At 36.3% G+C, this 20,286-nt stretch overlaps 1 protein-coding gene across 1 annotated transcript in view; it reads right to left on the bottom strand.

Annotated features, from left to right (window-relative positions):
* Positions 1 to 5,474: 5,474 nt before the first annotated feature.
* Positions 5,475 to 20,286, bottom strand: part of EPHA4 (EPH receptor A4) — a 182,043-nt gene continuing 167,231 nt past the window's right edge. Inside the window, exons 14-16 of the mRNA XM_058188074.1 lie at positions 16,955 to 17,110; positions 15,579 to 16,444; positions 5,475 to 8,068 (exon numbers count right to left, since the gene is read on the bottom strand). Of these exons, the coding sequence (XP_058044057.1) occupies positions 16,330 to 16,444; positions 16,955 to 17,110 (271 nt within the window). The 3' untranslated portion in view covers positions 5,475 to 8,068; positions 15,579 to 16,329. The remainder of the gene's footprint in view (positions 8,069 to 15,578; positions 16,445 to 16,954; positions 17,111 to 20,286) is intronic.

The following is a 20,286-nucleotide window of genomic DNA, read 5'->3' on the forward strand; positions in this document are numbered from 1 at the left end:
TTTAAAAAAAATAGCCTATTTCACAAGAAAGAAAAGTGCTGGAAGCCATAGTGCAAAATTTGTTAGTAAGAAGTAGAAGAATTCTAATTGGTAATAATTAAAAAGACTTGCAAAACTCTAAAACAGGGCTTAAAAAGATATCAAGTCCTAGTAGTAAGGTTGTCCACTTCTGTAATCTGTAGCTTCCAAATACCTTGAAATAATGGAATGTATTTTTAATGTTCTAATACTTACCAATTTTTTTTTATTTTGTCACAGCAGTATACACAAGCATTAATATAAAACAACAACACATCATATAAGCATATATATAAGCAAAAGTATGCAATAACTATATTAATTTGATATAATGAAAGAAAACAATAGGACAGGAACGGTTGGCACTTTTGTGCTCTTATGCACGCCCCTTATAGTCCTCTTAGGAATGGGGTCAATAGTAGACAGTTTTTGGTTAAAGTTTTTGGGATTTTGAGAAGAGATCACAGAGTCAGGTAGTGTGTTCCAAGCATTAACAACTCTGTTACAAAAGTCATATTTTCTGCAATCAAGATTGAAGCGGTTAACATTGTTTAAATCTGTTGTTTGCTCTTGTATTATTGTGATTGAAGCTGAAGTAGTCTTCAACAGGAAGGACATTACAATAGATGATTCTGTGTGTTAAACACAGGTCTTGTCGGAGTCAGCGGAGTTCTAAGTTTTCTAAACCCAGGATTTCAAGTCTGGTGGTATAAGGTATTTTGTTGTTTTCAGAGGAGCGGAGAACTCTTCTTGTAAAATATTTCTGGACGCGTTCAATTGTATTAATGTCAGAGATGTGGTATGGGTTCCAGACAGGTGAGCTGTATTCAAGAATAGGTCTAGCAAACGTTTTGTATGCTCTGGTTAGTAGTGTAGAGTTTTTGGAAAAGAAGCTACGCAAAATTAGGTTTACAACTCTTAGAGCCTTTTTTTGCTATGTAGTTGCAGTGGGCTTTGGCACTTAGATCATTTGATATGAAACTCCAAGGTCTTTAACATGGTGGGGGTCATCTGTAAGGTAATGTCCATCCAGCTTGTACTTAGTGTTTGGGTTCTTTTTTCCAATATGTAAGACTGAGCATTTGCTGGTTGAGATTTGGAGTTGCCAAGTATGGCAACTTTTGTGTATAATACAAATTGTGTATAATACAAATTGTGTATGTTCAAGCTGTTTTGGAAATTATGTCCATCATATTTTTAATTATCAGTTACATGGCAGGACAGTAACAGAATAGCATAATAATGCATGATTACCAATGATCTTATATTCCTATGTGTATAAGATGACATTGCCTTTTGTTACTGCAAATTCTGATGTTTGATTTTTCTTGCTTGAACAAGAAATCTTAATGAATTAAAGATTAATAGATTCTAATATATGTCTTAAATGATATTAGATTATGTTTTTTACTTAAAATGTTCAGAAGACTAAAATGCATATAAAGATTGACTGTATGTTCAATTCCATTAATCCACGTATAACTTTTTAAAAAGTAAAATATATATGACCACCAGCAGGACTAGACTTTAGGTTACTAAAGTTAATGGGCTGCCTATGGACCATGATCTTCACAGAATTATTGTTATTAGCACATGGCATTGCTATATTAGCCAGGAGACCACATCGTTAATGCAGAGTAGAAGTGTGGTTTCTAATTTACTAACTCTGTTGTGAGACATGCTCACACATTTCCAATTTGTCACAGGGGGACAAAGCTAGCTTCACACCAAAAAGACGAATGGCTTTTCCTGCAATGTCATTCAGGCATCACAACTGGGAAGGTTCAGAGCCAGCAGGAATCTGACTACCTGTACGAAGAACCAGCTTGTCTTCCCACCAAAGTGGCACCTATTTATCTACTCGCATAGAACATGCTTGAACATAGAAACTGCTAGAAGGGCAGAAAGTGATGGGAGCACACCTTTCCACGCAGTGCTAGAACTTGAACCATTAGAGCAAAGACCATCTCCAGCATCATTAAGCCACTACCATCACAGAAGGAAGTGGAAGATGAAAATCTGTCAATGAAACAGGATGAATATATATGATTTCTTGTTGATTCTTGACAGTAAACAACAATAATATATATAGAAGTGGAGGATAAATAGGATAACCACTTCCTTTTCTCTAAAAAGATAGGAAAGAAAAAAAACAAATAACCAGACCAAGCGTCAAGTTGGCCTTTCTTCAGTCTCATCTTTTTAGAGGAGGCAATTTAACAATTTTCCCAGACTTGTAATGATATAATATGGAATGGTTTGTTCCTCAATTATCTTTATATATTATTATTTATTATTATTTATTATATATATTATAATATTATTATTCTCAATATTCTTTATAATTATAATTATAATTATAATTCTTTATAATTATAATTAGAACTGCAGAAAAAAATAATTGCTACCAACCTGCCTTCCATTGAGGACCTGTATACTGCATGAATCAAGAAGAGGGCCGTGAAAATTTTCTCCTCTGCCTAGACTTTCAGACCGCCGCTCACCACCACAGGGAGACGGAACCAATGCGTTGGTTCCGTCCCAGGTGCCTGATGGACCCCGAGAGGTTCCTGACGGAGCTTGGGCCGTTCCCTGAGGATCTTGCCCACGGCACGACCGAAAAACTAGTTGCGGCCTGGGAACAGGCCGTGGCTGGGGCTTTGGACCGTGTCGTGCCTTTGCGGCCTCTGACCCAGCGCAGATCTCAATTGGCTCCTTGGTTCTCTGAGGAGCTGAGAGAGATGAAACGCCGGAGAAGACGCCTAGAGAGTATCTGGAGGTCAAGTTTTCCGAGGGGGATCGGACACTAGTTAGGTCTTTCTCGAAGACCTACCTAGTGGCACTGAGGGACGCGAAATGTTCCTACGTTTCCACCCTCATTGCGTCGGCAGATAACCGCCCGGCTGCCCTGTTTTGGGTGACTCGCTCTCTCCTACATCAGGAGGGGCGGGATGACCCCTTGCAGGGATGTGCCGAGGAGTTTAGTGGTTATCTATACGATAAAATCGCTCAGCTCCGGGATAGTTTGGACCAAAATTGTGATGATCCAGGTGAGATGACGGAGACGTGTCTTGTCGATGTTGTTTGGGATGAGTTTGATTCTGTGGCTCTCGAGGATGTGGAAAGGCTACTGAGGAGGTTACATGCCACCACATATTTACTGGACCCGTGTCCCTCCTGGCTGGTGCTGGCCACTCAGGAGGTGACATGAGGCTGGCTCCGGGGAATTATAAATGCTTCATTGTTGGAAGGGGTTTTCCCCACCGCCTTGAAAGAGGCGGTGGTGAGACCCCTCCTCAAGAAGCCTTCCCTGGACCCAGCTATTTTGGGAAATTATCGTCCAGTCTCCAACCTTCGCTTTGTGGCGAAGGTTATAGAGAGTGTGGTGGCATGGCAGCTTCCCCAGTACCTGGATGAAGCTGTCTGTCTAGACCCGTTCCAGTCCGGCTTCCAGTCCGGATATAGTACGGAGACAGCTTTGGTCGCGTTGGTGGATGACCTCTGGAGGGCCAGGATAGGGGTTGTTCCTCTGCCCTGGTCCTGTTAGATCTCTCAGCGGCTTTTGATACCATCAACCATTGTATCCTGCTGCACCGGTTGGAGAGTTTGGGAGTGGTAGCAACGTTTATCGGTGGTTCTCCTCCTATCTCTCTGACCGTTCGCAGACAGTGTTGGCAGGAGGGCAGAGATCGACCGCAAGGCGCCTTACTTGTGGGGTGCCTCAGGGGTCGATTCTCTTGCCTCTCCTGTTCAACATCTATATGAAGCCGTTGGGCGAGGTCATCAGTGGCTTTGGGATGAGTTACCAGCTGTACGCTGACGACACTCAGCTGTACTTTTCCACTCCGGGCCACTCCAACGAAGCTGTCGAAGTGCTATCCCGGTGCCTGGAAGCCTTACAGGTGTGGATGGGGAGAAACAGACTCAAGCTCAATCCCTCCAAGATGGAGTGGCTGTGGATGCCGGCACCCCGGTACAGTTAGCTGCAACCGCAGCTGACTGTTGGGGGCGAGTCATTGGCCCCAACAGAAAGGGTGCGCAACTTGGGCATTCTCCTGGATGGATGGCTGTCATTTGAAGACCATTTGGCGGCCATCTCCAGGAGAGCTTTTTACCAGGTCCGCCTGGTCAGCCAGTTGCGCCCCTTCCTTGACCGGGATGCCTTATGCACGGTCACTCACGCTCGTCACTTCTCGCCTGGATTATTGCAATGGGGCTACCCTTGAAGTGCACTCGGAGGCTTCAGTTAGTTCAGAATGCAGCTGCGTGGGTGATCGAGGGAGCCACACATTGCTCCCGTATAACACCGCTCCTGCGCAGTCTGCACTGGACTACCTGTGGTCTTTCGGGTGTGCTTCAAGGTGTTGGTTGCTACCTTTAAAGCGCTCCATGGCTTAGGGCCCGGGTACTTACGGGACCGCCTGCTGTTACCTTATGCCTCCCACCGACCCATACGCTCACACAGAGAGGGTCTTCTCAGGGTGCCGTCCGCCAAGCAATGTCGGCTGGCGGCCTCCAGGGGAAGGGCCTTCTCTGTTGGAGCACCTACCCTCTGGAACGAACTTCCCCCTGGTTTGCGTCAATTACCTGACCTTCGGACCTTTCGCCGTGAATTGAAAACGCACTTGTTTATCCAAGCAGGACTGGCTTAATTTTTTAAACCTTTGAATTTTAATAATTTTAATTGGGGTATTTTATGAATTTTATGGGTCAAATTTGACGGTTTTAAATTTTCGGCCATTTATAGAATATGTTATTTTAATTTTTGTTTTAATTTGTATATTGTACTGTTTTTTAATCTGGCTGTACACCGCCCTGAGTCCTTCGGGAGAAGGGCGGTATAAAAATCTAAATAATAAATAATAAATAAATAAATAAAATATTTGCAGATCCCTCGCATCCTGGACATAAACTGTTTCAACTCCTACCCTCAAAATGACGCTATAGAGCACTGCACACCAGAACAACTAGATACAAGAACAGTTTTTTCCCGAAGGCCATCACTCTGCTAAACAAATAATTCCATCAACACTGTCAGCCTATTTACTGAATCTGCACTACTATTAATCGTCTCATAGTTCCCATCACCAATCTCTTTCCACTTATGACTCTATGACTATAACTTGTTGCTGGCAATCCTTATGATTTATATTGATATATTGACCATCAATTGTGTTGTAAATGTTGTACCTTGATGAACGTATCTTTTCTTTTATGTACACTGAGAACATATGCACCAAGACAAATTCCTTGTGTGTCCAATCACACTTGGCCAATAAAATTCTATTCTATTCTATTCTATAATTGGGCCATTCCTTTTATGTGGAAATACTCAGCTGAGCTAACTCTCACCTGCAAACTAAGGTGGTGAAAGAGTTTATCATTTCTTAATTAATTAATTGAATTAGGACAATGTTTATTCAGACAAACTGTTTAATAAAATATTCTAGAGGGAAACACATATAATAATGAGAAATATATATTTGTAAATAACCAAGTTAAAGCTTACTATATTTAATATCATGAATCACAAGTGAGATTTGTACAGCAACTACTTTATTATTTTCAAATGCAAACTTTTGCATTTAGTTTGCTATTTTACAATTTTACAAACTAGGTATAAAAGATCATAAATAAATGACATAAGTTATGTGTACCTAACATTGATGGAGAGGGAAAAATTACAAATTAAAATAAAATAGAAAATCTATATTTCTATCTGAGATATTGTTCAAATCTGCAAACCCAAGCAATGCACTGTTAAGATTTCTTTTTCCCCCAGTATGAACTAAAGTATCATATGCCTCATACATTCTAATTTTTTTAAAACAGTCCTTGCATATTCCAACATATTTGCAGTGATACAAAAAATAAATGCACTCTCTTTTTTTTTTTTACTTCTTAATCTGTCTAATTAATATTCAGGATGCTTTCTTTCTGGTTATGAAAATGCATGTAAAAGAAAAATACTGCTTTGAAGTTCTGGTTACTGGCTAAAACCAGTTTTTTTGTTTTATACATAATATATTTATATATTTAATACACAAATCCATCACAAATTTAATACAGCAAGAAACCTGGACGAACATTAACCAGTGAGGTTGTAAGCAGATATTTCCTTAATGTATAGAGGTTTGCTGTGTTAAAATAGTCTTGTTGATGTCTCTTCTGTAACCAGGAAGAAATGAAGGCCAGTTCTATACAGTATTCTGGCTTTTACTGGGCAATGTGTATTGTTTAGTATATTTGATTGCAATTGTGTCCTGGCTTTGCAGTCCATGCAGCTCATGGCTCCTTAATAGTGTTTCATGCCTCTTTATTGCCAACAGCACAAGTACCTGAGCCCCAAAAATTGGTTTTAGACTTTGCATCCATGAATACAACAAAAATGGGAGAGAGGGTAGAGAGAACTGTAGGGATGGAAGGAGAAAAGGCAAAGATGTTTTGATAAAAAATCCCAAAAACGCTAGAAAATTTTAATGCAAAATTTACACATTCTTTTATTTTATTTTTTCTCGCTCAGTAATGTCGGTTTGACTATTCTGTTTCAACTTGCTGTAATGCACTGTATTTCAGCAGAGAAAACTATTCTGCAACCAGAAAACAGATCAAATACGTCAATGGCTGAGCTCAAAATATGGAATGGCAGTATAGTCTCCAGGTTGTCTCCATCCACCTGCTTCCAATATATATATATTCTCCATGGTCTGTCAACCTTTCTAGGGAGTACCAATTATTACTTTGACAAAGATTATTGTAGCAATGCAGAGAAAATACCCTGGTCACTTTTTTTCAAATTTTAAATGTGTTTTGATCATTTAAAATGTTTTCATATTATTCAGCTAGGTGGAAGGGAAATGAATCATTTGCTCCACAGTCAATTTATAAGCCCAGAAATTCTTGCAAATGGCACATGGGATAATTCATTTCTGTGAATGGATAAGGATTGCATATTTCTGTTCGTGTTCAACAAGTCTTTTCAATACTGTTTTTCCAGGAAAAGAAAAATAGTTCAGTTCAAAGCAACCTGCTGATGGGTGAAGACTTATAGTCTCTATCTACTTTTACCTTAAGGTATCACTGATTCAATAACAAACAGCCTTGGCAAGACTAATGTTTATCAATGCTGTTCTTTAGTCATTATGCAACTCATGATGGATCACTCCACAACCAAAGTGAAAGTGTCCCTGCTCTAGGCTAGAGAACTAATTTTTAAGGTTAGTGTGGCAGCTACATAATATATGTATAGATACAGAACTGGAACATTCAGGAGTATGTGTGTTTTCTCCCTACTGTTGCATAGCTCACCTACTGGCCCGGTAACTCAACAGCCCAGCCACAAACTGTCAAATTATCTTGAGATGCTATCTGCATATTCACAGGTGGCCCTGTGCAACAGGCAACAAACTTATTACATGTGCATGCATGCACGCACGTGCACACACACACACACACACACACACTCACACATTAAAGTCATACATATCCTCACACAATCTTGGAAGAAATAAGTTACTTTCCATTCTATTAAAAATATTGACATTTTAGCATTGGCACACTTTCCATAAAGTATGGACTATCATATGCAGTTTCAGCTTTTGTTAACCAAGTTCTGCACAGGGGTACATTGCCCTGGTGTCCTTATGGCTCTGACACTGACATTTGGAGAGACATGGCAACAACATGCAAGGGGGGAAAAAGACACAGCATGTAGGGGTGTGTGTATGTATGTATGTGTGTTTGTGTATGCGTGGTGCATGTGTATATATGTCTGTAGGGCTTTTATACAGTACATTCCTTGAGTGGAAATAAAAGAATTTTATCTGGATCTTATATTTGCTTTTTGTGGCTGACAAAACCTTTTCGAAAGGAAGAAATCCAAAGAGATACTCTTCAGGAAGTAAAAGCTGCTTATTCGCGGTCCATTTTCTCTACAGTCAGTGCTGAATAAACTGAGACAATTGAAGGTGCTTGTCTCTAGTCTGTTATTTTCCAGGGTTAAGATGATCACCAGAAAGGCCTGATTCCAAGAAAGCAGGGTCCATTTTGCCTATCAAAAGGAACAAACAAATTCCAAGTCAGAATGTGATATCTCCAATATTTTTAATATCAAAAGGAGAAATACAATGCATCTTTTAAGTTTATCATAGAAATACCCTACACTCGCTATTTTTCTATCTTCCAAATAGTTTTTCCTAAAACACAAGTTACAATAAATGTATGATTTCAGACACTGAAAACATTGAATGCTTTCAAATGGAAAAATTGAAAAATTATCTAATTAAAGGAAAACATAATGATCTTGGAAATAGTGCATTTTGATGTAGGAAAGTTTTATTAGAAAAAGAAGTAAAACCTTTAGTAGAAGCTGGACTCAGAGATTGAGCTAATGTTACCCAGACAGTCTTCAACTTATGACCAGTTGTTTTATGACTGTTCAAAGTTTTATGGCCATGGAACAGATGCCTTATGGCCATAAAATTCCCCCAGCTGCACTGCTGCCCTTCCAGTCACATGACTGCATGTTGAGGAGGCAGCTTCACAACTAGTCATGGTGTTCCAGGGTTATGTCATTACAATTCATGATGTTGTTCCAGAAAAAAAAATGATACAAATGACTGGGTTCACTTAACAAGAGCATAATTTGCTTAATGACTGCAGCATTAACTTAATGACCACCATGAAAAAGGCCAGAAAATTACTTCTGGTCACATGGGTGCCTTGACTTACAACTAAATTTCTGGTCTTAATTATGGTCATAAGCTGAGGACTACCTGTATAAATTGGATCCTGTCCTGTTTCATTAACAGAAATGTCTTCTAAATTCTCAACTGATGACATGAATACAATTAGAATCAGGACAGCAAGTTAATTAGACCAATAAGAAAATTTATATACATATCTTTTTTTCAAATAACATTTCAATAAGTTGTAATACATATATTCACAAATATTCACAAAGCATATTAAACAAGAAGTTTCAGGAATAAGTAAACTTAGGTGGATCATGTTCAAGCAATTTAAACACAGATTCTGAACATGGATATCAATACATGCCTAACACTGGAATCAAATTAATTACATAATAGGAAATAAAAGATCAAGATGTGCAATCCAATGTCATCCAGCACAGTTTCAAATGCAGACTTGGAACAAACAGTATACAGTATTTATTTGGTAGAATCCATGCACATTAGGATATCTATGCACAAACGATATGAAATATATAATTTGACTTTTTTAAAATTCATATTTGCTGATGATGTCTTGACACATTTGTCATCATTTGTCCCCTTGTCCCTCCCGACAAGTACCCTTGCACAACTATGGGTTACATTTAGAAAATTAAATAGATGTAAAATATATGGGTTAAACTTAAAAGTTAGAGCAATATTTGATATAGAAAATATGGAGTCAGTATGTAAGATTAATGTAAAGATTATAGTCAGACACTCACATGAAAGAAAGTATGGAAAGAGATAAAAGTTATTGTGAAAACCAAAAAGGAAAAATATTCCTAAAATGTGGAAAAAGCTCCACCTAATACATGGCTTCTTAGACAATGATAGCTATGGGTAAAAAAGCTTTCTGGACAATGAAAGCTCTGGGTTAAAAAAAAAACCCGTTGAATTCCTGTGGCATTTTTGGACATGAGGAGTGGAAATCACGCCGAATTCCTTCATTGGAGGGTCCCATAAGGGGCTAAAGTTACCCTGTAGGGATGACAAAGAGTAGAAGGGTGCCCTGCAGGTTGCAGAGAATGGCAGCTCTCCCGCTTGACCAGAGCTAATTTCCTTTAATCTGATGATGAAGAGGAGAGGCAGCCATTATGGCTACCATTAAACTGAGGCAGCTGAAGAAACAAAGAGTGATGCTGGAGCGGCGTGGATGAACAGTGATTGGAACCAGGTGAGGTGATTCTTCTTTTTTTAACCTAAAACCTACCCTTAAAAAAATAAATTCTGGAAAGTTTGTTTAAGCAGTGAACAATTACAGAGACAAAATCACAGACCCCAAAGAAAAGATTCTAAGAGGAGACTGCAAAACTTTTAAAAATCTTTAATTTTTATTGGCAATAAGGCATCTTAAAATGCTGGAATTACTTGTCTGAATTTTGATTATTTGCTTGAATAAATATCAATGGAACCTGTCAGATTTTGTGCAATGTTGAAAGTTAAGCTGAAGGTGCCAGCTACTAGTGAATGGAATAGACATTATACTCCTAAAACCCTGGGGAAAATACTGATAAGACAGAGGAGAAAGTGGAAATAAATAACACCTGAAGGACTGCCATGCTGTCTACTGCTCTATACTTATCTATTTCATGACTACTGGAACTGTAATGGTGAGAAAATGGAACATTTAAATAAAGTGACTTTCAAATATTAGAAATTATGATTGAACTTATAGAGTGAACTAAAGGAGACATTTGGAAATCTTCCTGGATTACCTAAAAAGAACTAATTGACTAACTGTAGGGCATAAAGAATTATAATTACTGTATTTCCTGAGAAGCAATGTCAGGATTGAGTAAATGGTTTCCAGATCGACTTTCTAAGGTCAAAAATAATTGAGACTCTGGGGTGGTGATAGGCCATTAACAGACTATGGAGCTATATTTGGTCTTATCAAAAGAAGACAAGATGTTTCAGCAGGGGGAAATAAGTGGGTTGCAAAAAGAAATGGTGTTCGTGTTTTGAAGCATTTATGATATGATAAGGAATCACAAGGAGATAAAGGATCTAATGAATATCATAGATGGGAAGTGTTCAACAAAATGTTCAACAAAGGATAATGAACAATGATAAAAAAATCCCAGGAAACAGAGGAGATAATAGAAATATCAGGAGAAACGATAGAACAGACAAATCAACAAATAAAACAAGATAAGGAGGGGCAATAAAGACTTATGAAACAATTCAGCGAAAATACATATTAAGAGACCAAAAATAGTACTGGATAAACAGAAAGTTATTCTTGAAAAGAAGATAGAGACTTGGGCAGACCCTCTTGAGGCTTGTTAGCAAAATATAGTAGAGATGGAAGAAATACTTAGGTTAAACAGAGATAAAGGGAGGAGTTTGGGAGGCAAGTCAAAAAACGAATAAGACTTGAAATATTAAAACGGGAAAGAGATGATGGATTGAGGAAATGTTTTTGTAACACAAGATTGGCTTTACTAGGAGCTAGAACAGAGGCAGAAACAAGAAATAGGGGGAATCTTATTATACATATTTTATATAATATATTAAGTAATAACTAGATGTAAAGATTAGATGTTGAAAGATGGTGACACTATGTATGTTTTAATGATATTGTTATTGTCATTAGAAGGGCTGACTAAAATGCTGAATAATTAAATAATGAAGGCCTATATTTTAACACAAATATGTATAATATAATTATGATTACATAAGTATGATTTAAGTAACAAATTATTAATACTACCTTTACAACTTGTATCCAAATGAATGATACCTAGATGCCTCACTATTCATGTATTGATATTGATGCATATTCAAAAAAAAATTTACAAAAAAAAGTTGATGACTTCCAGTATCAAGAAAGGATAAAGAAAACTATCTAAAATGAATGAGATACATTTAAGAGTAACAGATAAATCAAAACAAAAAGCTACTATACAAAGAAATAATGAATAAATAGAGTGGTCAGAATAAAAATGAAAGATGCAAATTCTCTCCAGAACTGTTTTATCTAAAATACTAAATAAGAGACTGAAAGGTTTGGAGTAGGTGATGGCAGAAATTAAAGTAAGAGACTGAAGTCTTAACAACTTGAGATGTGCTCCTAAAAACACTTTGTCAATTTAAAGTGAAGACTTAGAAAAGGTCATTATTGAAAATAAAACCTGGTAAATGAAAAATCTGAGTTATGTCAAAGACAAATATGTTGTTTTCTTTTCTATATTTCTTATGCTAAGAAAGACCAAGTTAGTGTTGATTAGTATTAGCTACTGAGCTTATAAATGATAGCAAAGTATTGACAGTAACAATACCAAATATTAAAGTATATCATCATGATAATTTACTTTATTTACAAAATGTGACATCATTTGCATAGTTTCAAATCATTATAGAAAATTGGCCCACTGTATGCAAAAGCCATTGCTTCCAGTTCTGCTATATCAAAGTTTTTCTCTCTTGGGCTTATGGATAGATAAAGATGAAGATGGTTTTGGAGAAATAGAGAGATCATGAAGGATAAGGTGATTTCTTTGACAACAAAGACCAAAATAGTTAAAGCAGTGGTTTTCCACTGGTAACACACGGCTCTGAAAAGAAGACAAATGGAGACAAAAGAGACACACACCTTCAGATTATGGATTGGAGATGACAACTAAAGTTTTGAAGAACAAATCAATGAATTCCTGACCAAATAAGACTTACTTTTCTACTAAGAAATGAATAGGGACATTATGTTAGATGGTGAGATACAAGAATGAAGAATAGGGACATTATGTTAGATGGTGAGATACAAGAATGAAGAATACTATGCTTGACAATAAAATAGAACAAGTAAGATGGTGGAATGTAGAAAAGAGACTACAGAAATTTTCGCTGAAACAGCTACTAAGCTGAAACAACAAATGTTTGTCCATACAGTCACCAGAAGTAGAACAAGTTGATTAAATTGATGGCCCTTGAGATACGATATTCTTCTTCTAGATCTCTATCTTGTCTCATATGGCATGCAAAAAGCCATTTTGAGCTAGTGAATCTATATAGTGTTATGAGAGAGAGAGAGAGAGAGAGAGAGAGAGAGAGAGAGAGAGAGAGAGAGAGAGAGAGAGAGAGCATGAAAGGAAGGTTTTATTAAGCTGTCACACTGTATTTTGACAGTATGCAAATTTAGCATCTATTCCCAACAACTTGATTTCAAAAACTCATTTAGGGGAAAAACTTGTGGTTAAAATCAACAGCTTGTTGTTACAACTGACAAGAATTGATGACAGTGATGTTGGAAATATGGCAGGTTTTACTTGCATAATTCACTAAATCCTCTGTCTTCCAAATAAATCTGGTGATTTCTAGCAGATCAAATTCCATTGTCATTTATAGCTTATTGTGAAACTATTGTCACAAATAGTAGAACTGTAGATCAGAGGGCAACCAAAATTTAATTTATTGAAAGTGATGTTGCTATTGTGAAAATAATAAGTTTAGTTGAAATGGTCTCCAAAGGAGATTTTTGCTTCATGATATTTGTTTTACCTCCACCAATTTATGTGGCTGTACATCCTCTGTTACAAATTACCTCATAATCTAAATTTATAGATGCAATTTCTACGCATGCTTATCTGGGAAAATGTCTCATTGAGCACTATAAGACCACAAGACATATATGTACATTTGTATTTTGTATATACAGCAGATGTGACACATGTATGTATATATTATTTTGTTTGTTTGTTTTTTCAGATTTGGGACTGCTTAACTCCAGAACAACTCAGGGTAGCAAAATAAATTAAAACAAAATAAAATGCCATCAAGATAAAGAAGACAACTGACTGGAAGAGAGAACGAAAGTATGAAACAGCAAAAAGAAAAAAAAAAAAGAAAATCAAAGGGCTTCAACCAGTCTAACTCAATAATTGCCTGGGGAAATAGCTATGTCTTTTGCAGTTTGCAGAAAATTAAAGTATGGAAGCACCATGAATCTCTGGGGAGAAAATCATTCCACAGTGCTGGAGCCATCACTGAGAAGCCATGCTTCTTAGGTTCCTTGGGATAACGGATTCATATTTTCATTCTTATCTAGGTAGCTTACAAAACCCAAAACCAATAAAAACTTTAAAAAACATAATATAACATAGATCACCTGGACTAAAACAAACATTACAATAAAAAGAAACCACAAGAGGAAGTCTCTAAACATATTCCCTTTTCTGGAATTCCAGGAGACCTGGAGCATGCCCATTCTGACTGACCCCACCAGATAGGTAAACACAAATAGAAACAAGTCACTCCTCAAGTAACCAGGTCCTGTGTTATGAAGGCTTTTATATGTTGAGGGGTCTTCGGTGCTCTATGAGCTTGCTTGTTTTCTTGCAAAGTTTTCATTACCAAAACTAGGTTACATCATCAGTGCTAGGTTTTATAAGTGATAAGCAACATTTTGAACTGCATCCAGAAACCAACTTGCAAACAGCACAGCTTATGAAGCAGTGGAGACATGTTCTCATATTTCATTGTTCATGCCATTATACTCTAGCAATGTAGCTCCATGTAGAACGTATTACAATAATTCAGTCAGGAGAGACCAAGGCATGAGTGTCTATCTGAAGGGTCAGATAGCTTTAATCATCCAGGAGATAGTGGGATCTAACAGGTGGCCAAGCTTACAGATTGGAGGATCTTATCCACTTCCTCAAGAGCTACAAACTCACTACAGACAATTGAACAAGCCATATGTCGGCCACATCATCTGGACCTGTCAAGTTGGTGTTCCACTCCAAATAATTCCAAGTGAGAAACAGCTAAATTATAGACAAACTTGGACTATTTAATACTTTCTCAGCTCCCAGTAATGTTAATATAAAGTTATCAACACTTTTTAATATTCATTTATCACATTCTTTTATATGCAAGTACTGAATTTTAAAATTTGAATTTATGATTTTTCTAGATTATTTTGGCACTGATAGCCCCAGGACATACTCCTCATTATTTGGTTCTACAATTCTGCAATAAATCATTTAAGATAAATTGACTGTATTGGTTAATTTAAAAAAGGAAAATTAATCATTTAAATGCTTTGCAGGTAGTCATTGTCTTAAGACTGGTTGTTTAACAACTTTTTGGAAATATGATAGTGTCAATTTATGATAGCTTTGGAAAGGGTGGCATATGGCCTAGAGCACTTCCAGCCTTTGTGCAGTGTTGCACTGCCCCACTAGTAGTCATGTGAATACATTTCGGGTGCTTGGCCACTGGCTCACTGTTATTACCAGCTGCATCATCTTGTGGTCACCTAACCATGATTTTCAACATTTTCTGCTGCTTTCCAGCATTATTTGCCAATGTATGTTTAGGATATGGATTCAAACTTATAACCATGTGATTCACTTTAGAAACATTCTAAAAATGTTTAACTTATACTTGATCAAGACAACTAAAATAGAAAAATATAGTTTTAGAGGATTGTGAGTATGTATGTGGACACGCACGCACACATAAACACACACATGCAAACAGCTCCAAATTTAAAGATTTGGATATGTATTTTACAATCTGTTTTTCCCCTGTAAATCTTTTACTTTACAGATGCTTAAGTTTCCATGTGAATCATCCCATGCTTTTTAACAAACAAATAAGCATAAAAGTGAGAATTCCAAGACTCAGTTTGCACAGTGACAATCATTACAAATATGTCAACAAATTATTAAGCGAAAATGGAGCCAGTTGGTGATATCACAATCTCCTATTAAGCACAGAAAAAAAGTATAATAAACATCCTTTATGATTTCCACTTCATAAATGCACTGTTTTATTATCATTAATGAAAATTGAAACAACAAGTAGTAGAATACTTCCACTAACCTTTTCAGTATTGCACTGTCAGTGGCCTCTTGAAGGATGGTTAGATGCAGATTTGGAAATCCATCATTAAGAACGGCTGACTAGTAAGATGATTTCTAGAACCATGACAGATATACTCAGTATAATGCAACAGCAACCAACATTTTTCTCTTGATAAAAGAAAATAAATAAATCCAGTAATCCATGAAGGTTGCTCCCTGTCTTAGATTGCAAGTGGATAAATCTTGAGAGGCACTGATCATCCAAATATTTTTCTTTAAGCTTTCTGTAGAGTACCATGGATGCCTAGAATATGCCAACATTTCCTGGTTCAGAAGATTCTTTGTTCCAGTAAAAGATGAAGGGAAAAAATGGTTTATCCACAGATCAAACACAATAATTGTAATCCCATGGCTGCTGGGGAGAACAACAGTATTTCCTTTGTTTAAGCACAGTATCTGGCAGGAAACACAGCTTCAGAACTTGAATGGATGTTTTATAGATACAAGTATATTACATAATGCTGATCCACATATAAGTATATTCCAGGAAACAATTTGTTCCAGGCTTGTTCTCAAATGACGACCTGTCATTATTGTAGGTTCCCTCCTTGCAACACTATTAGCAATCTTTATATATCAAACAGTGCTGCAAATCATTATTATTGTTATTTCAATGGCAAGGAGAAGAAGTAAAAAAGTGCAGTTCTTCAATTAAAGTGCATGGATGAGGTAAACTAATTTCAAGAGTTTAGAGTTTATTCAGTACTGTCTCAAACTGGAACCATTCTGCCGTGCATTTGTTGCATTTGGGTCCTCATTGCTTGGACGCTGTTCAAAATCTTATTCTGGTGTGCAATGGCAGTAATTCCGATTCTTGCCAGGTCACTACATGAATTTAAAAAAAAAGGAATGAGCCAAGAAATAAGATCTTTATGCCAAATATTTATCTATCATTATCAACAACAAATAAATAATAATAATAATGAAAATCAAGGTGAATTTATATACATTCTTAATTAAATGTCCTAATGTGTTGTATTTTGTCTGTTTTATTAAGGTCTATTATAACATAAAATAGAATGAAAATAAAAACCAAGGAAAAAAAGGGGGGGAATGCAGGTTTTTTAAAAAATTGTGGTTAACTTCCAACCTAATTACCTATAATTTCCAGCATGGTAAAATGTTAATATAGCTTAAACTTTTTACATTACCTATATAAAAAAACAGAAGCACTATCCCAATGGAATGTCTGAGTGCACTACAGAAAGTATTTTCAAATTATAACCATTTCAATATTCCGCTATTAAAGGCATACCAACATTCTAATGACTGATTAAATTTAATCTGATTAAATACAGTTTTACACTTTTTTTGTTAATACTGCTGAGTACTTACTCCTGGTTCATATGCACCACAGCCTCTAAGGTAGTATAGCTGGCAGCTGTGAAGTTATCCTTATATCGCTCCATTTTAATAGCCTGAAGCCAATCACCAACAGAAACTACACTTGAGAATTCAGGAGAACTTGGATCCAGCAAAGCAGTATTAGGCCTAGGACCAAATACAAACACATTGTTTTAATTAACAAGGAAAGCATCTAGGTTTTAAAACTTTTCAGTTATTTTGTATAATTAGTGGTACAAGATTTATGCATATTTTCTGGGGGGAATGGTTTTATTTTGGCTTGATGGAGAAGATTTTAATTTGTGAACAGTTGGAAGTATACACAATTCTTATTTTAAAAGCAATATTTAACACATTAAAAATAAATAGAAACTGATCCAGTTTCAAAGCTTTAAGAGGTTTTGATGCCTAATGGAGAACAGACACCCCCAATTCAGGGGTACAGAGAACAGCAGGCACTCTGCTAGAGAGAAGTTCCCTGAGGAAGGGCTCCAGCACAAGTCCAAAAGCTCAGAAGACAAAACTTCCGACCAAGATTGGATCCTGCAAAAAAACTTCATTAATAATACAAATGAGGTTCTAAGGATGATGGTGAATTGTGAATGAATTAAGTCCTCTCCCAGATAGCCCATATTAACCATAAAAAAAAAACACTTCACCACACACACAAATGTTGATTTTATACATATGAAACATCAGTGATGAAAAATAGAATAGAATAGAATAGAATTTCTAGTATGATTGGACACACAAGGAATTTGTCTTGGTGCATATGCTCTCAGTGTACATAAAAGAAAAGATACGTTCATCAAGGTACAACATCTACAACACAATTGATGGTCAATATATCAGTATAAATCATAAGGATTGCCAGCAACAAGTTATAGTCATACAGTCATAAGTGGAAAGATATTGGTGATGGGAACTATGAGACGATTAATACTAGTGCAGATTCAGTAAATAGTCTGACAGTGTTGATGGAATTATTTGTTTAGCAGAGTGATGGCCTTCGGGAAAAAACTGTTCTTGTGTCTAGTTGTTCTGGTGTGCAGTGCTCTATAGCGTCGTTTTGAGGGTAGGAGTTGAAACAGTTTATGTCCAGGATGCGAGGGATTTGTAAATATTTTCACGGCCCTCTTCTTGATTCGTGCAGTATACAGGTCCTCAATGGAAGGCAGGTTGGTAGCAATTATTTTTTCTGCAGTTCTAATTATCCTCTGAAGTCTGTGTTTTTCTTGTTGGGTTGCAGAACCAAACCAGACAGTTATAGAGGTGCAAATGACAGACTCAATAATTCCTCTGTAGAACTGAATCAGCAGCTCCTTGGGCAGTTTGAGCTTACTGAGTTGGCGCAGAAAGAACATTCTTTGTTGTCCTTTTTTAATGATGTTTTTGATGTTAGCTGTCCATTTTAGATCTTACGATATGGTAGAACCTAGAAATTTGAAGGTTTCTACTGTTGATACTGTGTTGTCAAGTATTGTGAGAAGTGGAAGTATGGAAGGGTTTCTCCTAAAGTCTACCACCATTTCTACGGTTTTGAGTGTGTTCAGTTCCAGATTGTTTTGGTTGCACCACAAGGCTAGTCGTATGAAATATGGCCTTTCATACAATCTGGAAGTGCAGAACTTAGAAAAAGCTTCCAGTAGGCCTCTTCCTGCCCATATATTTAAATCTTTCCATACAAAGCAGGTACAGCAAAGAATTAATCTATTTTAATCAATTTCTGACTAATATATATATGCACCATGCTAGCACTGAGCACTCATGGCTTCAATTTTTGCGTTATCAAATGCAACTTCTACTTTTTAACGTCAGGTAACTTTTTACAAAATATTTTAATTTGAAAAGACCATATAGTAATGGAAACTTTTACATCTTGTGTACCATTTTTAAATAAACCACAACAAATATTTATTATTATTAAAATAAATGAACGTTTAGTGCTTTTATTTGTTTCAAGCATGGATAATCAAAGATTGCAAGCATCTTGTATGAGAAAAATATTTCTTTTAATCTTTAACTTTGCCAATTCTTTTCTATAGCCTTAAAAGAACACTTCTTTGGTAATCTGCATTGTTCAAAGCTATACCTAAATATACACACCCATTCTTTTCAGGATATTTGATGCTGCTGCTAAAAGGAACTTCATAACAATAAGCATTCAAGATCATATTCTACATGACAGGAAAAGCTAAAATAATCTAAGATATATGCTTATCAGAAAATTGGAATCAAACATTGCTGGTAGAGATTAAACACCTGATAATATACAGGCCTTCCTTCTTAAATAATTAAATAGTGGCAGGTGAATATGCTTGCCATAGTACAGGTGCAGTTAGAACAAACTAGAAGAAACAAGAAGATAGCTACTTTTCTGAATGTAAAATGAGAATGATTTTTTTTTAAAAAAAACCTTTTCCTTAAACTTGTGAGCATTTAAATTTAATATTGTTCATCCCTCTACTCATTTAATGCACCTCATTGAACTAATTTAGGGGTGTGGAGTTTCCCTTGAGATAAAGATAAGTCACCTTCTGGAATATTTTCTTTTATTATCACTTTTTCTTTCTGGCTAGTCATGACATCTTGTTCCATGAGACACATGATTGCTTATGCTGTTTAAGGGGAATTCTCTGTCCCTTGTAATAAGAGGTATTAAAAATAATTAAAAATTTGCAAAGCATGAAAACATGTATTAAATTTCTATTAATCTTAGCTGAATGGAATTATTTATTCCCATGGCCGTGGCAATATTAATTTAATTAGAGTTACATAAAAAGTTGTATCACTATTACTTACATTAAAAACATGATATGAAAAATTGGAGATTTCCACCAAAATATTATATTAGCTATGGGTTGGGTCCAAAGTATCTAATATACAAATGGTGGTTTATGTTCTGAGGTGCTTCTAGGATAGGACTGTAAAATTTTGAAAATTTTAGGTGACACTAAAGAAAAAACGCTATGTCTTTCCTGCCATCTGATGGTTATCCAGATTGTGGTAGCCCAATTATGGTAGCCTATTTAGAGAAGGGAAAATAATTACATGTTTCAATCTAATTCTGAATTATACTGAGTCAGATCTCTATTTTAGCTGGGTATAGTCCACTCCTGTGATAGTCAACCTGGTCCCTACCGCCCACTAGTGGGCGTTCCAGCTTTCATGGTGGGCGGTAGGGGTTTTGTCCGATACTGAAGCACTTTCCTTTTTTTAATTTAATTGACTTTTTTTAAAAAAATTCATAGCATTATTTTTAAAAATTTCATTAGGTTTTCATAAAATTCCCCATGACAATTTAAATTTCTGAAAATATGCTA

The sequence above is a fragment of the Ahaetulla prasina genome, chromosome 6 (assembly GCF_028640845.1).
Source record: "Ahaetulla prasina isolate Xishuangbanna chromosome 6, ASM2864084v1, whole genome shotgun sequence".
Lineage (NCBI taxonomy): Eukaryota > Metazoa > Chordata > Lepidosauria > Squamata > Colubridae > Ahaetulla > Ahaetulla prasina.